The sequence below is a fragment of the Acanthochromis polyacanthus genome, chromosome 8 (assembly GCF_021347895.1).
Source record: "Acanthochromis polyacanthus isolate Apoly-LR-REF ecotype Palm Island chromosome 8, KAUST_Apoly_ChrSc, whole genome shotgun sequence".
In the NCBI taxonomy this organism is placed as follows: domain Eukaryota; kingdom Metazoa; phylum Chordata; class Actinopteri; family Pomacentridae; genus Acanthochromis; species Acanthochromis polyacanthus.
The window spans coordinates 22088517-22110938 of NC_067120.1; the positions used below are offsets into that span (position 1 = coordinate 22088517).

Consider the following 22422-nt stretch of genomic DNA (forward strand, 5'->3'; position numbering starts at 1 on the left):
TTTATTTTTTCCAAAAATGAATTGGGGTCTATGGAGCAAAAGCTTTTTGGAGCCAACCCTAGCGGACGGCGTGATATTGCAAATTTTTGACACTTCCAGGTGGGCTTCAAATTTGGAGCCAGATGCTACGTCCATCTTTATATACAGTCTATGATCTGGCTACACACAACAGAAGATTTCAGCAGCTGATTCACTCAGTTGTTCACTAAAAATCTATGTGCTGTCTTAGCCTGATGCTTGGACTTTTATCTAACGTTATTTCTTCAGCAAACATCTAGAGAACAATTTAAATAGGGCACTGTCATTAGTTCAGGAACCTACTAATTAATTCTCACAGCAACAAGAATGAGTAAAATGTTCACAACTAAATTCTCAATAAGTTAAGAAGAAATTTAAATTTACATTTGTCAACTCATCTGACAGTATTAAAACACTCAGAAAAACACCAAGAGTGTGCATAATTTTTGAAAAAAAAGTTAAACATTTTCCAGAAAAATATTACATGAAACTAATTTAGAGTAATCTAAAATGTATTAATTACATTCTTCGGTAACCAAATTGTAATTTAAACACCACTAAAATCTATGGAACTTTGTGTTGTTGCATCTGAACACGGCACATTATCCTACAGAACATGGCATTAACTCATGGAATACAATTTAACAAATAACACAAGTAAAAAAGCACTCAGAGAGCACAGTATCTACCAAGGCTGTTCATTCCCCTATATGGCATTGTCAGAATTAAAGCATTTTTAATTTAAAAAAAAAAAGCAACACTTGTTTATTTAGCAGTTATTGAAGATTAAAAATCACTGCAACATGAAATGTGGCCATTTAATATAGATGCACCCACAAACAAAATGACTTTGCGCTGAGTACAGGTGTGTGTTGTGTATTGTGTGTGTGTGTATACATTATGTATGGATACCGAATCATGTGACCTAAATATGTTGCGGGCGGCAGGAATTGATGGAACTCGGAAACACCCCTACAATTTAATCAATTGTTCTTTGTATCATTTCCGCTAAGTCCCGTTAAGTCCACAGCAGTCAAGTTGTAGTAGGATCGCAATTGTGTGATCGTCAGCAGGCAGCTGGCGTAGTGTTCACTTCTTGTCATAGTTACAGCGATGCCATCTCGCAATGATACAGAAATCTATAGACCATAAGCCGCATCACTGCCAAAATCGAATCACTTGGTCCGTCATTCTTACTTTCCCTGAAAATGTCATCCTAATCCTGTGTGCGTTTTTGAGTAATGCTGCGCACAGACAAACAGTCAAACCAGCCGTGATCGTCACATCGCTCTGCCGCGCTCCTTGGTGGAGTATTAATATCATTATAATAATAATGATAATGCCTACACTGAATTGCCAACCACCATTTTTTCAAGAGCTTATATCCCAATTCATTCTGACACAGAATACATATAGCTTTATTTTATTTTCTACATCAAAATGCTTCCAAACCAGTGCTGGTTTTCGGAGATGTTACCTCTCACTTTATCAGATAATAATAGTTTGTTCATTTGTCTGTTCATTCCATCTCTCTTTAACATTTTCATGTAAACCATTTTGTCAAAATTCTTACTGTGAAATATCACTTTCTCAGGTTTTAGTTGAGTTATATATATATATATATATATATATATATATATATTTCAAAGAATATTTTTCATCATAATGCTGTAAATTAGTAGTGTTGTAGACAAATGAATGATGTGCTCTGTCATAGAGCAGCTTACAAAGGCACTAAAATGGTGATGGAACAAAAGGGTACCAGATTACTAAGCATCACACAGCTTGACATGCAGATCATGATAATATCTTTGTTTTTTATCGGACAGTTTATCCAATGTCAACACAATTGATAACATTCAATAATTGCAGATGACTTTCATTTCACAACATCAACTATTTCAACATGAGCTTTTTGAGGAGCACTGCACTCAAAGTTGGCGGATTGCCAGTTTCAAGACCTGCGAGCAGCTCTGTTGCTCTAAATGATGGCCTGTTTGAAAAAATCTGACGTGTGTGAACAGAACTCAAGTCCAGAAAAGCAATTGGAGGTCAAAATTTTAGATTAAGATCTCTATAAATGCTAAGTTCCATTTTTCATTTAGCATGAGTTCTGTAATGGCTTACTTGGACATTTGAACAGAACAGAGACACTCTTAATGTGATTAAAAGTACTGAACATTTCACAAAGTGTCTCCTGGAATAAAGGTAGACTGTCTCTTCACTGGTGCTTTCAAACTTTTAACTGGCTCTTGTCAGGATTACGGGAGTTTGATGGTTCCCTCTTTGAACAATGGCATTTCTCTTTGCTGTGGCGTCAATGTAGTGTATCTAAAAATTCACATTAATTTGTCAAATTGCCTATTGATTCTGCATATTTCATATTTAAAGCTTTTCAATTCTTTTTTAATACTGGTTTTATGACTTTATTGGATAGACAAAGTGAAAGAGAGACAGGAGAAGAATGGGGGAAAGAGCAAAGGGCCACGAGCAGGAATTGAACCCAGGCCGCTGCGTCAGAAACCAGCCCCTATATGTGGTTTACCTGCTTAACCCATTGAGCTATACAGGTGCCAAACTATTTGATTCTTTATTGCATCCCTGATTGGTTACATCAGGTCCAATTTTGACATGCAGATTTATGAGAAAAATTCAGGACATATGCGACTTGGATCAGTGTGTCCACAACCAACATCGTGCTGAACATTCACCCAAAAATTGATCATCAATTGATAAAAACTAAATGGAAATTTTGTGAAGGGTGCTGTGACGACCCTTCCCCTATCCTGCCTGTAGTTGTGTGTGTGGTCCTCTCCCTGCAGGTAGTTGAGGAGCAGGTGTGCCTGATAATCAGCCATTGGCCACACCTGGGCCCGGTGTGCATCAGGGCCTTTATAAAACCTTCCTGGTAATCATTCTAGCACTCTGCTGAGATGGCCACTTGCTTTGCGATGGTATGGTTTGCTTTCTTGCACCGTTCAACACTGCATACACCATCTTTCCAGTCATGCACTCACCTACACTACTGATTTTACTGATGACTCATCACATTGTTAGTTTTAAGTTAATCTTTTGCTATCTAATAAAAGTTTTGGCCACAATTGTTTTGTGTACATCTTCCCTTTGTTTGTCATGGCCGTGCAGCCGGTTTATGACAACTGGGGGCTCATCCACCTTAATTTTATTTTTTTTTTTTTTTTTTTTTTGTCACTGTTGGAGACTTTTGTGAGGTTTGGGCTGCAGTTTGTATTGAGTGTGTCCTGGGCGGAAGATGCATTTTTGTTAAAATGTTGCTTTGATGGTTTTGTTTGGTGGCTGTTTCAATTAGGTGAGGCTGGTCCTGCATTTAGTTGTGAGATTATTTTTGTGCAGGCCTGAGCTATCAGCAGTGATTGTATGGTCCTCTATTGTGGTATTTTTCAATGTTGTGGAGTTTCCCTGCAGGTATAGCAACGTGTTCCACCTGGGCTCGTTGGGGTTTTTTTTTTATTTTTTTATTTTTTTTGTGTGGGGTGCGGCTAGAGCGGTTGTCTCGGGTACACCTGTAGAGTTATCAGGTGGGTAACCAACTTGCTGGGGACCTAACTGGACTACTAGGCTTGGTGTTTAAATATCCCACCGCTGACCCACATGAAGACTAGGGACCAGGTAGATGGATTAGTTTTATTTAAGTAGGTCAGATCGAGAGAGACTTCTGCATTTTGTCTGTAGGACACATTTATTGTCATTTTTGGGCCCTGGTGGACTTAAAGTGTTACTGTCTGTTGGTTCTGGCTTGTTTTGTTCTGGTTACTGGGCCTAGGGAGTAACCACAATGGCAGGGATAGAAGAGTTTGTTGCTGCTCCATCTGAAGCCTTTTTGGATCGCTGCACTAAGGATCAACTTCTTCAAATTGCAGAAGAATATGAGATTGATCTAAGTGATCTTGGTGATAAACGGTGTAAGGACAGTATAAAGGCTGTGGTTAAAGAACAGTTGGTAGAAGGTGGCGTGCTGGTGGTAAAGCAACAGAAATGAGGTCAGTCACTGTTAGCACAGCCAATTGTTTCTGCAACAGGAAACTTAACATTTGAGTAGCAGAAATAATTGCTTTTATTGCAATTAACCCATGATAAGGAGAAGCAAAGGTTTGAAATAGAAAGATACAAAATGGAACTTAATAAAGAAGTGCAAATCCAATGACTGCTGTGTGAGACAGAGCAAGCACAGATAGCCTTGCAGGCTTCAAAGTTGGGGTTAATAAGAGATGGGTTGCAAGAGGAAGGGAATTCCTCTTCTCTCTATTGTGGGTCCTCAGATGTAATGAGTAGTTTACGACTTGCCTAAATTCAATGAGAGGGATCCAGATGTGTGTGGGTTTTTTTTTTTTTTTTTTTGTCCTGTTTGAGCGCATTGCAGAGGCAAGGAAGTGGTCAGATTCGGACCAAGTATTGCTGTTGCAATATGTGCTGTCAGGAAAAGCACAGGAGGCTTATGCATCGTTAGTCAGTGAAGATTTAAATTATAAATCTGTAAAGGCGGCTGTGTTAAAGGCTTACGAGTTAGTTCCTGAAGCGTATCGCCAGCGGTTTGACACTCTGAGCAATCTTATAATCTTAGAGCAGTTTAAAAACTCTTTGCCAGGTCTAGTGACCACCTATTTAACAGAATGCAAGGTTGAAACTGTCATGGAGGCTGAAGAACTGGCAGATGAGTATGTGCTCATACACAAGTCTCATCTTGGTGAGATGGTAAGGGAAACAGCAGTCCATCTTTCCACTCATGCACTCACACTACTGATGATTCATCACATTGTTAGTTTTAAGTTAATCTTTTGCTATCTAATAAAGGTTTTGGCCATAATTGTTTTGTGTGCATCTTCCCTTTGTTTGTCATGGCCGTGCAGCCAGTTTATGACAGGCGATCTGACCACAGCTATGAAATGTGCAAACCTAATGTCGGTGTTCCAAATAATGGCTTCCTCTTGTTCTTAGCACCTTCATTGCCACTGCACCTTTAAGTGGCTGTAAAATCATTGCACAGTGGCTTGTTGTTTTCTGTTGAATTTCATAATGGGAGAGAACGCTCGGTGCCAGTCATAACTGATTGTAAATCTGGTCAGTGGCTTGTGGAGGCTGTGGCTGTTAGGCGTTGCAACACTTAGGACTATCGGGCTTTTTAGGTCTATCAAATACATGGTTGACTGCAAAGGCTGCTGTTTTGTGATATACTGTGATAATGTGTCCAGTGTGTCTCCGAGTGAGATGCTGGTCACAATGAGTTTATGTAGAAGACGTGATTGCCTGTTAAAATTAATTTCTTTCTCGATGCAGAGTTGGATACACATCTGTGTCTGTTTCCTGCTGTTCATCATGCTTGGGGTGCATTCAAATACATTTGACGTCAGCCCAGTGACCGATGACATCTCCAAACTCTATACTTTGGTAAGCACGTCACTGCAATTTTAAACCACTAAACGATGAGAAACCACATGCACTGTATCAAATGCACAAATGCAAGTGATCTACAGCAGCATAGAATTGTGTCCCTGCTTTCTGCTGTTTGAGTATTAATTTTGTTTCTATATACACTGCTGTTCAACAGTTTGGCATCACCCAGATAATTTCATGTCTTCCATGAAAACTCACATTTTTATTTATGTGCTAACATGATTGCACAGGGTTTTCTGATCATCAATTAGCCTTTCAACACCATTAGCTAACACAATGTAGCATTAGAACACAGGAGTGATGGTTGCTGGAAATGTTCCTCTGTACCCCTATGTAGATATTTGATTAAGAATAAACCATTTCCAGCTAGAATAGTCATTTACCACATTAACAATGTATAGACTGGATTTCCAATTCATTAGGACATTAATAAAGGACATTTCTAAGTGACCCTAAACTTTTGAACAGTAGTATATTTACACAGTATAAAAATAAAAGCACTCCTACAAGTACGTAGCTGATGTAGAGCGTAATTTCAAGTGAGACGTGGTTACCAGTCTGGAATGGCAGACATATGGTTCTCTATTGTCACTTTCGCCCATATTTCACATTTGTCATTACTAAAGCAGCTGTGGAAATGGGTCAACAAGTGAATTGGCACTTTGTCAGCAAAGAGACAAAATGAAAAGGTATATAAACAAACGTACTGGAAGCAAACCTGCAGCACTATAACTAACAGGTATTGCACGACTAAGTCTTAGTGTTTGTAGCTTTCTTTATTCAAAATTAAAGTCCTGCTGCTTGTTTTGATATGGATGTAATTTGCAGTTTAATGTTTCTCTTTACAGAAGCAAAACATTCCTAAAGATTACAAAATTCCTGTGCGCTACATTCCAAAACAAGAGGTATGTGAAATCCAGTGTATTCACACATGCAACCTTTAGGTTTTCAGCAAAAAACACTGAATTCTGAAATGACCTCCTTACTTCTCCCAAGACAAAAACCTAGTGTCACTTTTTTTTTTGTAAAAAAAAAAAATAGGATTGGTGCACTGTAACACACAACATGCATTGCATTTAATGCCGTATCTCTTCTCTTACTTTTCCAGTGTGGGATGTGTTGGGTGAAATTAAATATCTACCCTTTGGAGGCGAGTTTACAAGATTTAGCACATAAGTTTGGAAACATTTCATCTAACAGAAACGACATTGGGATTTTCATCCTAATACTCCAAGACTTGCGACTCAGAATGGATTCAGTGGTAAGTTCATTGATTCCATCATAGATCTACTGAATAGATGGAAACCAGACACCTCTGAGCTGCGTCTCAATAAACCACTGTACTGAACATGGTTTTTGTATATTCTCAAAACTTCTGTTGCCACTTAGTATGTGTTTGTAATTTATGTTTAAAACTTTACTGTTTTACAGCCATGTCTTATGAACATCTGGTACAGCCACCAGGAATAGTCATTCAGATTTCAATAATTACTCATACCTTGCTGAGCTTTTATTAAACCAGCTACTCACAGATTTCTTTACTAACTTGCAGGTCATCTGTCAAAATGGAAGAAAATTTGCATTCTATGTGAACTCTGTTTTTGTCTGCAGGAGCCGATCATGTTTGAGTTTGAGTGCCACTACAGGGAAGAGAGATGGCCCACAGAGCGATACTTTGACTTTGTTAAAGACTTTCTTACAGCTGCACAGAACAAAGAAGACTCAGATGACTGTGATCCTCCTCCTTGTCCCACCACACCATACACAGTAATAACGGAATATTCAAAAAGAGAATTAAAGTAAAGCATTTCATCTAGACTGTATGTGGCATGTTCAGGGTACCTGTTTAGAAAGATGTGACCGTTGAAGTTTAGTAGACAGCTTGACATGTGAGATGTTAGTGATCTACAGGTTTATCTGGTGGGCATCTTGATGTGGAACCATGACTATTACACTGCCTGTCCAAAAAAATAAATAAATAAAAGTTTGCACCTGGATTTAACTAAGCCTTCCATTGGATAATTACTGCAGTGATGAATATGTTTCAGCTGGCAACAACTTATTTAACCATAGTTGATGCAGTGAGAAGCTTCTCATTTCTTAAACAGTGTTGGAAGATGTATCTTGTCACTGAAGAAAAGATGTTAATCTGGGGGGGGCGCCTGTATAGCTCAACAGGTTAAGCAGGTGAACCATGTATAGGGGCTGGTCTCTGAAGCAGGGGCCCAGGTTCAATTCCCACCCATGGCCCTTTGCTGCATGTCCTTCCCCCGTTCTTTGCCTATCCGAAAAAGCCATAAAAATAATAAAAAAAGATGTTAATCTGTCTCAAGTCAAAATAGTGGCTTGTGTAAAGCAAAGACAAGAGTGCCGAAAGTACTAAAATCAGGTTAAGAACATCCACTGTATTACTAAAACCTGGAAGGATGGTGGTGAACCATTATCTTTCACCAAAAAAGTGTGGTTGAAACAAACTCTTAGACGACTGTAGGGAATCAACAGTAGAACTCATGGTTATGTTTACTAGTGAAAGTAGGAGCATTTCCACTCGCACAGTGCGAAGGGAACTCAAGGGATTGGGACTAACACCTGTGTAGTTCTAAGAAAACCCCTCACCAGAGAGGCAAAATGGGGGGGGAATCTGTTTGCTTTGGAGCATAAAGATTGGACTCTGCAGCACTGAAAGGTCATGTGGTCTGAGTCCAGATTTATCCTGTTCCAAAGTGATGGACCCATCAGGGTAATGAGAGGCTGAAGAAGTGATGCATTCATCATGCTGAGGGCATGCAAGCCTGTGGGGGTTACCAAAATCAAAAGGGGTTAGGGTTATCTCAGGTTTGACAATGTTATGTTCCCAAAGAATGAGGTCAGCTGACTACCTAAACATACTGAATGACCAGGTCTTTCCATCAATGGAGTTATTCTTTCCTGATGGCACGGGCATATTCTGCTCTGACAATGCCAGGATTCATGGGCCTCACATTGTGAACGAGTGGATCAGGGAGCATGAGACATCATTTTCACACATAAATTTGCCTCCCTAGAGTCAAGACCTCAACCCCATTGAGAATCTTTGGGATGTGCTGGAGAAGACTTTGCACATTGGTCTGACTCTCCCATCATCAATATAAGATCTTGGTAGAAAATTAATGCAACTCTGGCCAGAAATAAATGCTGTGACATTGCAGAAGCTTATTGAAATGATGGCACAGGGGAGTCTTTAGCTTTAAATGCCGTACTCAAAGCTAAAGGCAGTCCAGCAAAATATTATAGTGTGCAACTTTTTTTGGACGGGCAGTGTATTATAACCATTAGGCCACTGGTTGCGGGAAGATAAAACATTTCCTATGAATCAGTTCATTCATAGTTTAGGTCTCTATTGAGGTAAAATACCAAAAGGAAGCTGGTTCTAACTTGAGCATTTACATTTTGTTGTTTTTCTGTTTTACATTAAAGTGGTGATTAAGCTTCGGACTGTTTGTTCAACAAAATTAGCAATTTACCATCTTGGGCTTTGAGAACTGCAAAGTTCTTTTTCCACAGCACTTTGAAAATAATTGATAACGAATCCAGTTTAGTCAGCTCTACTGTGCGTATGTGCACATTTATTGCTGTTTTCATGGGATTTGGGGTTTGAGCTGCTACCTCTATCAAAGGGCAACTGAGTCCAAAGCTCTTTCAGAATCAGCAGCTGAGTATTTCACAGAAAAGAAAAAAACATTTCACTGTCACTTGGCAAGTCTTGCTTACTCTGCAGCACTTTTCCAGAGATTTCCATCTTTCATATAAAACCTGTTATTGGCAATTTATGCATACTTGTTGTTTTTTTTATCCTCACACAAGATTTTTGTCAAACAAATAGCAAACTACGTAGAAACATATTTTCTTTGAAGTCATAAATGATGTAAATATTTTCCCTCACTGAGTCTTTTGAATCCATAAAGACAAAAAACAAGGATAGAATTCCAAGAGAAATGAGACACAGCTGCAACTTCTGTCTATTTCAGAGAAAAAACTGTGACGTAAAAAGTTTGAGCTTACATATAATGGGTGTTATACTTTTTTAAAAAGGAAAAGTTATGACATCCCCACAATGATCTACATACTGCACACTCATGTTCATCCCATCTGGTATGTTGGGCGAGAAGCAAAAGCACAGTGCAATAAAATCACAAGACTGGCGAAAGATCTGACAGTCCAGCCTTCTCTGGATGAAGCTGATGTTTTTGAGGCTGTAGCATGAGAAGAGTGTAACACCAACCAAGTCTCCTAGCACCCAACATTTTTATTTGGAAATCCAACCGCACGTCTGGGGCTTGATAAGTGGAATGAGATAAAGTACCCATGTGATATCTGAGTGATGAAGCAGTTGTGTTTTTTTTCTTTTTCTTTTGTTTGTTTTATGGGGGCTAAATCCAACTGCTGAGAGCACATCAATAACGCCTGTTACTGGTTTAAATACACAGATGAGGAAAACTGATTCCATTACTCACATTCATAAAAAAGATTTCTCGGTGCCATTGAGTTTCAGTTTCAAAAATCAGATCAATTTCAAATCTCATCCATGTCAGCAGAAATCTTAGATGACTGGAACGGCTGCTAGCTACACATTCTGTGTGTGATTTGTGAGGGTGTTGTTGAAGACGTAATCCCAAGAACATTTGTTCGCTAGTTTTTCACATTAACAAAATCATGTATCAGTCACCATTTCCTCAAAAACAACTACTTTCATCTCAAGTGATTTATATCAAAGCTTTTGAACTTTCCTTTATAATAAAAGCACTACTTCAGGTTACATGGCTGTTTTTACCCAAAAGTCATGTCTTCAAAGCGTTCTGCATCGCAATCAGTGTTCTCCACTTTGCCACTGTAATTAGGGAGAAATCTCATGTGGATATCTCAAAACCTCACCAAATAATTCCAGACTGTCTGCATTGCTCAATACTGCTCAAGATAAGTAAGAAAATGTGTGTTTTTATGATCCTGCTTAACCGTTACTTTAGGCACAGCGTTTCAGGCCTTTTATTGTAGTCAACATTAGTTGCAGGTGACAATGTCGGTCACTCTTCCCACACACATTTTCTGAAGCTGGTCTACAAATTATAACCAGCAACATTCCACTCACAAGCTCACTTGTGCTCCTAAAACTACCGCTACCCTCTTTGGACAATTGTGAGCAGCCTCTATTTAGGACAGATCTCTTGTGGAGAAGCTTTTAATCCAGGAACCATTGTTTCCTCACAAGAACTTTGCAAGATTAAAACTGAAAATGGTCTCAGCGCTTAGACGGTCCATTGAGACAGAGGTGAGTCACAGGACTGAGGGAAGATGTCCCAAGGTAGCGCATGTGAAAAGGAAGAAAAGGGCCGAAACCAGATTGTATACGTGTTGATTACAGAGCAATCTCCCAATCTTCCCAAGCGCTTGGCTTTTCTATGTAGGAGTGGTCGGATCAGGGGCCTCATTTATAAAACATTGCGTAGGATCCATACTAAAGTTTGCGTACGCCGATAATACGAAATGGGCGTATGCCCTTCGCCCCTGATTTATAAAACTGTGCGTAAGCACAGCTGCAAGCAATTTCTTGATAAATCAGACACCAGCTGGAAGATTGCACAGGTGGATCCACCTCACATTCCGCCCACAACACACCCACATTTTACCATGAATGGTCAATGCAAAGTAATCATGAATGTATCTGTATATAAATAAGCTGCGGGATCCACGGCATTTCACGCAGCGCCGGCCGGCAGTCTTTTCACTGCTGTGCATCAGGATGAATGAATCATGTGTTGACCCAGGCCACCCTGCCACTAAATTTGCTATGATCATGTCCGATGTACAAATAATTTGTAAACTGATTGAATGTACATTTTTTTGGTTCACATAGACAAATTCATTTTCACTCGGGGGTTGTGGTGTGAAGCATGTGTGCCTGCGTGCCTGTACAGGGCTGATTGATGGTTGGACGCTCATCCCATTCGGCCGCATATGGATAAATAAACAAAATTCTTTACTCTTTTTTTGCCTTTTTACTGTGATAGTTGCAGTGAAGAGTGACAGAAAATGGGGAGAAGAGTAGGGGGAAGACATGCATAAAAGTGCCGCGCGCAGGAATTGACCCCGGGCCACTGCGTCGGAGACCACCCCTGCAAATGGGTCTTCTGCTTTCCCCAATGAGCCATACGGGCGCCGGGTGATCAGTAAACAAAATTATTTAATAAAGATCACCGCACCGAATGAAATAACGTTCAATCCGCCCCTGTTGATATATGAACATAGCTCTGCAAATACAGTCGTAGGCAGAATGACGCACTATATGAACATCTACAACAATGAGGGTTTATGATTATCCGGCTCTACAAGTCTAATATGTGATAACAATAAAGGTTTGAGATCAGTCTGGTTTCAATTCGCCACTTCACCCTCCGGCACTGCCGTTCCCTCTGTCTCCAAAATGTGCTTAAGCAAGCATCAAAGTTGGCGCACCGGTGCGCACATTCTCACACCAAGTTTGTTTTAGAAATCACAACGTACACAGCGTACGCCACTTTCTACGCAAAGTTTGTGATTTACGCCCTGTTTTGTGCGTAAGCAAGCATCAAGAATCAAAGTTGGCGCACCGGTGCGCACATTCTCACGCCAAGTTTGTTTTTATAAATCACAACCTTTGCGTAGAAAGTGGCGTATGCCACTTTCTAGCCCTGTTTTGTGCGTACGCAAGCTTTATAAATGAGGCCCCAGGTCTTCCGTGTGTGTGTGTGTGTGTGTGTGTGTGGACTTGTTTATCTATACCAGTGGGGACGTCAACCTGACTATTTGCTATATTGGTGGGGACTTGTCTTACGGTGGGGACCTAAAATGAGGTCCCCAAGGGTGGCAACAGTGTTTTCTTGGCCATGTTGTTGTTACTAAAAAATGTAAAAGTGCAAAAACATTTCTTTAGGGTTAGGCATTGTTTTGGTGATGGTTAAGGTTAGGGTTAGGGTAAGGGTTAGGGGCTAGATATGAATGGGAGTCAATAGTAAGTCCCCACAGTGATAGAAAGACAAACATGTATGTGTGTGTGTGTGTGTGTGAGAGGCTAGCTTACTTGGATCAGACTTGGAGAACGTGTCTCTATCCAGCAGGTTTCTGAAAAACAAGCAAACAAAGAGACACACAGACAAAAAAATTAATTACACAGCTCTCCTACTTCAGGAAAGAGGCTGCAACTAGAAAGTTATTACATCATTAAAACTCCCCTAATTAGCTGCTTCACTGACCCCGACAACTTGTTTACCCATAATCCTCCTCTGACTTGATTAACAAAAGCCATTTTATCCAGTCATCCAGGCAGCGACATTAAGCAGACTATAAAATCATGCTTAAAGTGGAGCCCATTTATATTTCAAACATACAGAGAAAACAGCAGAAAAGAGGACCTATTTCCATTTTTTTTCTTTTTAATATTTCCTCACTGCCAGAAGCAACAGCGGAGGCTGCCATCAAATTTACATGACACTCCAGTCTTTGCTCTTTGCACGGGGAGGGATAAATGCACCAGAGAGTCTCATCACAGAGCAGATGCTCGGTGCTGCTGAGGTACTCCACGGTTGAACAGCTCTGAAGGAATTAAATAAGTACATAAAGAAGACAAGTCACAGCTGCCTGAGACCTGAGAAAAGGGAAATCGAGGAGCAACTTGGGTTCAGGAAAGGGAGACCTGGCATTCTACGTCACCAGCAGCGGGCCTTTGTGGCTTCAACTGTGCCGTTTGCTTACAGTGTCCAGGTCTCAGGGAGCAGCAGTCAGGAGTCCAACAACTCCCCACGGGGCCGAAGTGAAGCCTTCCTCCACACGCTCAGCTTGTACTCCTGCCAAATGGTACATTAGAACTCCACAAAGCTTTGATAGAGCCAGTCCATACGATTAAATAATGTGGCCAACAACAGGTAGTTATGGAGCCATTGAAAGTATTTTATAGCACACTGGAAGCTAATATAGACAGACACTCATTCACTGAACACAATAATAGGAAATACCTTGTAGCATTGTCACAAAATCACAAAATACAGTCACAAATTGTCCACAGAGTTAAATTGCCATGTTACCATTCCCACACAAGTGTACAATAGTCAGTATTCTAATGGACATGTACAGTATGTTTTTGCATCATGAACATCATTGCACCGCATCATGCAATTATCCTTTGCACTACTGTTATATATTTCTTTCTCGCTGTAAATGTCTGTATATATTGTGTTATATTTAATTTTATTACTATTTTGTCTCTCCCTATCCCTCTTTCTATAGTTTCTTCATGTTTTATTATTCTCTTCCATATTCCTAGAGTGACACCAACAACTAAAACCCAATTCCTTGTATGTTGTGTACGTACTTGGCCATTAAAGCTGATTCTGACTCTGACTGTTTACAATCAATGAGCAGAATTGCTGGATTGGATTATGTTTTCTGGACACTCACATCACTTAAAGCTGCTGTCCAGAGTTTCCGTTTGTTTTCAATTTATGTATCATTTTTCAACAAAGCTTAAATGTGTTAGTCTAGTTCGATACTATAATATAAAGTTAGTATAACGCGATATGAAAATTTATTCCTGAGCTCCGCCTTCCTCTCATAGACCCCCATGTTATTCCAAAAAGCGCCGGTCGCTGCCGACCAATCAAGTTCGAGCTTCAGCTTTGTCATGCTGTCAATCAACGGTTACGCGCACAGCAAGCAAGCCCATGCAGAGGTGGGCGAGCTACGCACTACGCAACCGCGCGCACATTTGTTTTGCTTGTGGAGGAGAGAGCATCAGGGATCAGCAACTTCCAGAAAAGTTACCAATCCCACGGCTTGTCAGGCCAAGAGACTGCAGGATGTTTTTTGGCTCGGGGTGCTCGCGTCGCTCCCCGACCACGGCCTCCATAGCCCGCCTGACGGCTTCGTTTAGATGCCCGACCTCTGGAGGAAGATGTTGGGGCGTCTGGGACATACTCTTCGTCAGAGGAGTCATGCAATTCTGAACTCTAGATAGAAATAAATAAACAATGTAACACATATACACGCGTAAATGCACTAAGTTTGATAAACAACGTCATCGAGAGGGATACACGAGTGTAATCACATATTGAAACTTTACTCGTTCGTCCTAGCAGATTCATGTTATTTTGGTATTAGGACAAGTTAGACTCAATACAGAATTCTAACGTAATTCCTTTATTATTTACTAAATGTACTAAATGTAGAAGAGTGGAAAACAGGAAAACAGGCAAGATGCTGCAGCACTCCGGGCACTCCTCTCATGTACTGCGCGCGTGCACAAATAAAGGGGCGAAATCAGAGGGAGGGAGGGTGGGACCAACAGTGTTTTGGGAGACGCTGCGATTCAAACTCCGGACAGCAGCTTTAAGTATATAAATCTACAGCAGGCAGAAATTAAATGAGAATTACAGGAAGAAAATATTTCTGTGGAAAATGTGCAAATTGGCAAAGACAATAAAAAAGACTTCCTTTAGGTCAGGTGATAAATGAAGGCAACGTGCATAGCAAATATGTAACAAAATTAAATACAAACAGTACATCTTCACTTTACACATTTAGTTAGACAGTTTGCAGCAAGAACATTTTCCAATAAAGTCTCTAAAGTACTAAATCTAACATTTGTCATTGCCTCTCCAAATGGCTCAAGTGTTTGTATCGTACCAAGCATCCTCATGGAACGTGAACAAGTATGGGCCATTTTCATGTTTTTTTGTCCACTGTGAAGTCTTGACACTGTTGGAATCCACTGTACTTGACATGAGTTAAAGTTGATCTGAGCCATACCACAGTCACTGATGTCCGTTTTAATTTACCTCCGTAACAACACACTTTTCAACGCTGCTTTTAGACTCTACAGGGTAGATTTACATTATTAAAAGAGGGTCTTTGTGTGAAGTATCACTTTAAGCTGCAATAATCACAGCAACATGACTTTGTCCATATTGTGCACCACTGACAGAGAAAAAGCACGAAGGGTGAGAGCGTGGGAGAGAGGCTCCTGCTATCATGCTAGCTGCAGGGCGAGCACTCTGTCGCCCGTCCCGTCCTGTATGACAAGCAGCGAGTGTTTTGAAGCCGTTGATGGCTAGTGATGTATCTAGATCAGGCACTCATGTTGTGCTGATCCTAGTGTGGCCCAGATGGTAAAACGCCACGCTCTGCTGCTTCGCTGTCAGGGCACGCCCACCGGCCCTTCCCAAGCTTTGAGAGCTTAAATAAATGATAATAAGCGATGGAATCGAGCCCAGTCATATCAGGCCTGAGTTTTATGACTGGCAGAAAGTCTGAGAGATTGTGTAGGAGTGAGAAGTGGGCGACTTCACCTGCCAAATGTGATAAATGTCCAATAAAAAGGAATACTGTACCCGGTTGGAATCTCAGAGGAGCACGAGTGGAGGCAGAAAACAAGACGCAGTGAAGGAAAAAAAGTGTATGAAAGACTGCACGCAACTGTAAGTGCGTGTGTGTCTGCAGCAGGAGTGCACACACTTCTATGGATATGGTAACTTCCCTATGATTCATGTGCACCCGAGGGCTTCCACCTGGCCTTGATAGAGATGGGCAACTCTTTAAAAAGCCCTTTTCCTCCACAGGCAGCCTCGGAAATGTCTGGGCGGTCCGAGCAGAGTGCCTCGTAGTTCATGAAACATTTACAATAGTCGTCCCTCCTCGACACCAGAATCACATTTGAAATCCCACCAGTTACATCACATCCACCTAAACATGGCAGCTGAAGCTTTAAATTCCTGTATGTGAATGTGGGAGACGGGGACTTCCATCTCTGAAAGCAACTGAGATGAAATAATCTAAGATGTGTTCTTTAAAAAAAGGAACAAAGGCAAGCAGGCATAAAAGAGGACAAAATAGGATTTCATTACAACAGGGTAAAAAGTGCTAGCTTGTCAACCTTTAGTCTTCTACCACAGTAACACGTAAAAATATAAAGACAGTGATGACAGGAGTCGGAAAATGTATCACCTCTGGAATCGTCATCAGCTGACAACCGCAAATGACAATTCTTGATCTGCGTGTTCAGTTCAGGGTCAGCAAGTTAACGAAGGTCCAAAACTTGTCTTTTGCAACTAAATGCTAAAATGATTTCCAGTTAATGAAATGAAAAGTAGCTGTGCATTAACATTTGCAAAAAGGCTAATTTTAAAGGTCAGTCTCTTACAGGGATTGTATTTACTTCTTCTTTCTCAAATCTACAAAATATGGTATCTGCCCAGCAGCGCCCAAACATTTGCATGCAACATTTGCATCATATAAAGGCATCTAAAGAAAGCATATTTACAGTGGATGTACCAGTGTGATCCAGAGGCTGGGCAAAGCTTCAATGATTATACCAGTCTTTTGCAAGATGTGTTAATAAGTAAAAAAAAAAAAAACGCTCATTACTGCTCACAATTATAAGCTGTATAGAAAGATGGACAAACCCTGTATGATGTCACCCATACATGATGTCACTCCTAACTCCCGGCTAAGAGCCCAAAACAGCGTGAAGAGGTGGCATGGACGTGAGGCAGGTCACGGATTGTCCTGTGATGGGACCCCCATACTCAAAGCAGCCACGCTTATAACAATGTATGAAATGTCGTCTGGAATCTGGCAATACCAGGACATTGGTGGTGGGACACTGTATGACTTAGAAATTTAGGAAAATATATGCTTAATGAATGCCACTAACTGTCAGTATTTTATGAACCTAAAGTTTGACATGCAGTGGCCTATTCATAGAGGTGGGATACCAGGCAAAGGTATGCCCACTAGCTCTTTAAAAGCACCCCCACTGGTGCCTTAGGTCACCCAGAGTCTAGGAATGACACTTTTTGGTTTCACGCAGGTGACCAGCTTTGATCTTTTGACCACAGCTTTTGAATAATTGCAATGAAACATAAATCCATTATTTTGTATTTAGTTTTCATGCTAAGAGGGATGCAATACCAGCCTTATGTTGGCGAGCATGTAGAAACAATTTCAGTATCATTAGAGAGGGTATATTCTAGTGTTTATTTTGATAAAGCCTTGGTTAGCTGGAAACCCTCATTATAAAAGGATAGGAATTTTTCAATCAAGATGCAGGAGTGTGAAAATGTGAGAGGAAATTATAAATATGCCTCATGCAGAAGTTTCATCTATGTTTATACCATTACTACGATGTACCATACCATTATATTACTACTGCTATGCTTCTTGGAATTATATATATATATATATATATATATATATATATATATATATATATATATATATCGATAGATAGATAGATAGAGAGAGAGAGAGAGAGAGAGAGAGAGATACATACATACATACATACATACATACATACATACATACATACATACATACATACATACATACATACATAGTAAAACTCCTCCCCTTGCTTGTCATACGATATAGACAGATTGTACTGCATAGATAACATGAAAAGCACTCAGAGTGCAGTACTCCACCAAGGCTGCTCAGTCGTATCATTTCTGAGGAGTGAAATTTTGAAAAAATTCGGGGCAGAAAACAGGGCAACAGAGAATGTGGCCATTTAATACAGATGTATCCACAAACAAAATGACCTTGCACTGACCACAGGCTTGTGTTATGCATGTGTACGTTATATCCGGATACCAAATCGCATGACCTAGACATGTAGGAGGTGGCGGGAACTGATGGGATTCGGAAACACCCCCACAAGTCAATCAATTGTTCCTTATATAATTTCTGACAGGTAAGTCCCGATAAGTCTGCAAGGGTCGATTTTTAGTAGGATCGCTATCATGTGATTGTCAGCAGGCAGCTGATGTAGTGTTAACTTAGTCATAGGTACAGTGTATCCATGATGCCATGCTGCTATCTCACAATGATACAGAAATCTTTAACAAATCCAAAGATCCAGACTGTAAGTTGCTTGATTGCCAAAATCTCATATTGGTTCTTGTGTCATTTCTGACCTTCCTTGAAAATGTCGTCCAAATCCATTATTCTGTTTTTGAGTAATGTTGCAAACAAACAGACAACCTACTGCCGATCGTCACATAACTCCACCGAAGCTCCACCATCTTGGTGGAGTAATAAAATATATCTTTGCAAAGCAGAATTCATAAGTAAGTCAACAACCGGGAACAGTATAGAGATGGACACACAGCAGCATGCAGGTAACTTTGACTACATTTGATGAAAATTCAAGATTCTTTTTCTCTTTGACACTTCATCGCACAGACAAGCAGCAATCATCATCGGAACAAGCAAGTCCTAGTTTCTTTTGTACTTGTGCTGTCTTTCACTGCAATGAATACTTTGATAGCAATTGAACCGAGAAGAAGGAATATTCATTTGGTGTGTGTTAGGCTCTTAGGGTTAAAATGAGTTATATAAAAAATCACTCCCTTTACAGTTGTCTTGAATGGGAAAATGAACTAGGGTTCAGCTATGTTTATTTCTTCTCTACATAAGGTTCAGTCAATTTTCGCCTGAAATTTCTACTGAAGATGTAAATTGAATGCTGTTCTTGAACTGTTTGGAGTACATGCATGGTTATGGTCTCATTTGAAAGCTGACAACCTGAATTTTCACCCAGTGCAGTCAGAATTATTCTAAGTGCTACTGGTACAGAGTATTTTATGTTGGAACACACTGAATTAGGATTAATTTTTTTCTCGCCTAAATTTTTTCCCTAATAAAACACCTGAAAATAAGTGTGGCAGCACTGTGAAAGCTTGAAAACACAATAGTGCAACAGTCTGGGGTCTTACATAGTTCAGGTCAAAATTTCAGAGCAATACTACAAGAAATGAGTGTTTCACTCATGTATTTGTACTGCTATGCCCAGGCGCTGTCAATTTTGAAAACCCTCTGTACACCCTCTGCACACCCTGGACACAATGGTATATTTTCGTTTTTCAGTCCATTTTGAAGTTATTTTCACTCCAAAAACTCATAAACAACTCAAAAAACACTGAATAATCAGCTGCAATGAGGAGCACTCCAGTGGGAGACTACAGTCTCCCCAGCTGCAAACACACAGAGCAGCAGGGGAGGGGGGGAGAGGTGTGAAAATTCACAGAACCTTGCTAAGCCAGGCTGTTTTCAATGAGCCTGCTATTCAGCAGGTTCATTGGCTACAAGGCCTGTCAGTCAAAAGTTTGCTCCGACATGACTTACTCAGAGTTACTAGGGAAACAAGTACCGTCCAATTTTGTCACCAGCGATGACAGTTGGCTGTTAGGCTCAGGAAGGCCCACCAAAGTCACTTGATTGGTTGAAATGCGATGTAAATCAAAAGGTTAGACTCCAGCCGCCATTTTGAGGAGTATTTCGGTAAAAATAATATGCCACATAAGCTTATATAAACGTATGAAGAGAAATGTAGAGAGTACGGAGCGCGCATGAAGCCGAGCTATTTGTAGATTATTTACTGATTTCAAGACATGTTTTGGACAAAATACTTTACTTGCAAGTTTTCTCTGGATGCCCAAGCTTGGATAATGGCCGTGTCTTGTGGAATATTTTTATCTTTCACCAGTTATGAGCGTTCAAAGGTGAGTTGTGCTGTTTACGTGATTTGTTGTTTGTTGGACAAATGTGTTTATATTACCCACTGTGGTAATCACATCTGAAAGTGGTTTATACTGGCAGATTCATGAGAATCTAAGCTTTTCATGGGTGTATAGTGTTTCTGTCATCGAGTTTGCAGCTTCGGACATTTAGTAAATTGCTTATGCAGATCTCAAAACGGCCTGCGGGCGGGCCGCTGAACCGCAACGACATGGGGTTGACTGACTTTTACTTCCAGTGTTAAGTGGTCAATTGAGGAACTGCAGCTTTTGGTACTTTTGTGCTGCCTTCATTTTTCAGTCCCAGAGGCTGTAGCTTACTCACAATCTACAGATGCTGTTTGTGATTTTTAGACTTGAGTTTCTATTAATTTCTGTGTGATATCACAGTCACACACTGTCACATCCATTTAAGGAGACGATAACTTAAAACGCCGTAAACAGTAACTGTTATCATATAACAAAACTTAAAACTCCTAAATTAATTTTACACTCATTGTAATGTTTATGAGATGCCAACAACTCTTTCTCAAACAATTTCCAAATATTTGTTTTTCTCCAACTGACATAATGCATGTTCTGAGATGGATGTGAGTACGAACATTTACAGCCAGTGTGGCTGCAGTGAGACTGAAAGCTTTAACCCTGACAGAGTTAGTGGCCACAAACACTCACTGGACTCCACAAGGGCATGAGTGGTAAGAAAACCATCCCAGCAAGAAGGCTTTCTTTGCCGTCTTGCTTCCTATAGCCAGAGAGTTTCCGACTCCAGCGTGGGCGATTACTCCAATCACAGAGCCTCATGTGAGCCCATGAGCTTGACATTTAGCCCTCCAAGCCTGTGTACTGTTTTGCTTACTGTTAGAGCAGCTGCAGTTGTCTGTGACGCTATACATCAGCTAATAAAGAGGCTCTCCGTGAACAAAGGCACACTAATGAACAGCACAAGCTCAACCTGCTGAGAGGATAACACCAGATCAATGGGGTCAATTGAGGCTAAAGAAACTCTCGGGGTCTGGCTGATCAATCCACCTTTGAAGCACTTGAGACACTCTTAACTTGAATGATTTTCTCAGATTCTCTATTTTGGTATATGACTGCAGGAAATTGACATCCATCCAATAATGAAAGGAAGGAACACTGTTTGGCTGACAGAAGCCAGCAGTCCATTTCAATTTTATGAACTGCAAAATGACGGAAAAAAAACATGACAAGATGTTGGGGGCAAGACCCCTAATGTGCAACAATTGATTCCCTGTGAAAGCAAAAGGGCTTCATCAATCCTTATCTTTGTCTAGATCTTTAACATTAACCTTCCAACATGACAATAAAAACTGGAAGAAAATTCATTAGAAAACCAGGCCAGGTGGAAAAACAAGGAGGAGCTAGCAGCCAATGGAGTAGATCACGTTTTCGAGGGCTCTGCTGAATATCTTCGAAAAACGTCTGCATAGTGCTGCCTGACACTCTCCAAACAGGTGCAAATTGGATGTTTTGCGTTTCTGGATGTTTGTGTGACTTTTTATGGCGACCAACTTAAAAAACTTCGCTTACAAACCTAAAAAAGCGGCGAAGAGAAGTACGGCTAAAGCTAACGTTAGCACTAGCACGCCGCCGAGTGCGAGTAACACTCTGGACGAAATCAAGACCATGGCCGACACAAAAGCTGAGATTCTTGCTTCAATCAGAGGGGATATTTCGGAGTTAATCTGGTCTGAGCTGGGAAAAGTCCTAGATACTAAGGTAGAGGAAATCAAAAATGAGATTCAAGCGGTGAAGACCGAAGTGGTTGGTAGCATCACGCAGCTCCGCTCAGAGTTGAATGAAGTGAAAGGAAAAATCACAGACATGGAGCACAGCCTGACTGCATGTTCAGATGATGTGGCGGATCTACAATCTACGGTCACTACACTCAAGACGGCGGTGAAAAGGTTGCAAGAGGGACATGTGGATCTGGAAGTAAGGATGAGACGGTCAAACATCCGCATACTGAATGTTCCAGAAGAACATGACCCATCTCCACCCTCCGTCTCGAAGATGTTGAAGACAGTTTTCAACATGGACAGAGATATAACGGTTGACAGATCACACCGGACCCCGCCGTTTCAACGAGTAGCAGGAAAACCCCGTCCTATCACTGCGAAACTTCACTACCATCAAGACTGCGTGGATGTACTACGCCGGGCAAGACAGGCGGGCGGGGCACTCAAATACGGCCAAACATCCATCTCCATCTTTCAGGATTATCCTCCCAGTGTGGCTCGGGCGAGGTCCGCTTACAACCAAGTGAAACAACTGCTAAGAGGACGGGCAGGAGTTCGATATGGAGTCATACACCCTGCGAAGTTCCGTATCTCTCATGACGGGATTGAAAAGGTCTTCCCAGATCCAGAGA

At 40.8% G+C, this 22422-nt stretch overlaps 2 protein-coding genes across 2 annotated transcripts in view; one reads left to right on the forward strand and one right to left on the reverse strand.

The window, feature by feature from the left end:
- LOC110967711 (copine-8-like) overlaps window positions 1-22422 on the reverse strand; it is a 115872-nt gene that overhangs the window by 77174 nt on the left and 16276 nt on the right. Inside the window, exon 2 of the mRNA XM_051952030.1 lies at window positions 12542-12582. Within this exon, the coding sequence (XP_051807990.1) occupies window positions 12542-12582 (41 nt within the window). The remainder of the gene's footprint in view (window positions 1-12541; window positions 12583-22422) is intronic.
- Window positions 5140-7389, forward strand: LOC127535080 (kit ligand-like). The gene is made up of 4 exons (XM_051952031.1): window positions 5140-5442; window positions 6297-6353; window positions 6557-6709; window positions 7060-7389. The coding sequence occupies exons 1-4, from the start codon at window positions 5194-5196 to the stop codon at window positions 7249-7251; spliced, it is 651 nt and encodes a 216-aa protein (XP_051807991.1). The 5' UTR covers window positions 5140-5193; the 3' UTR covers window positions 7252-7389.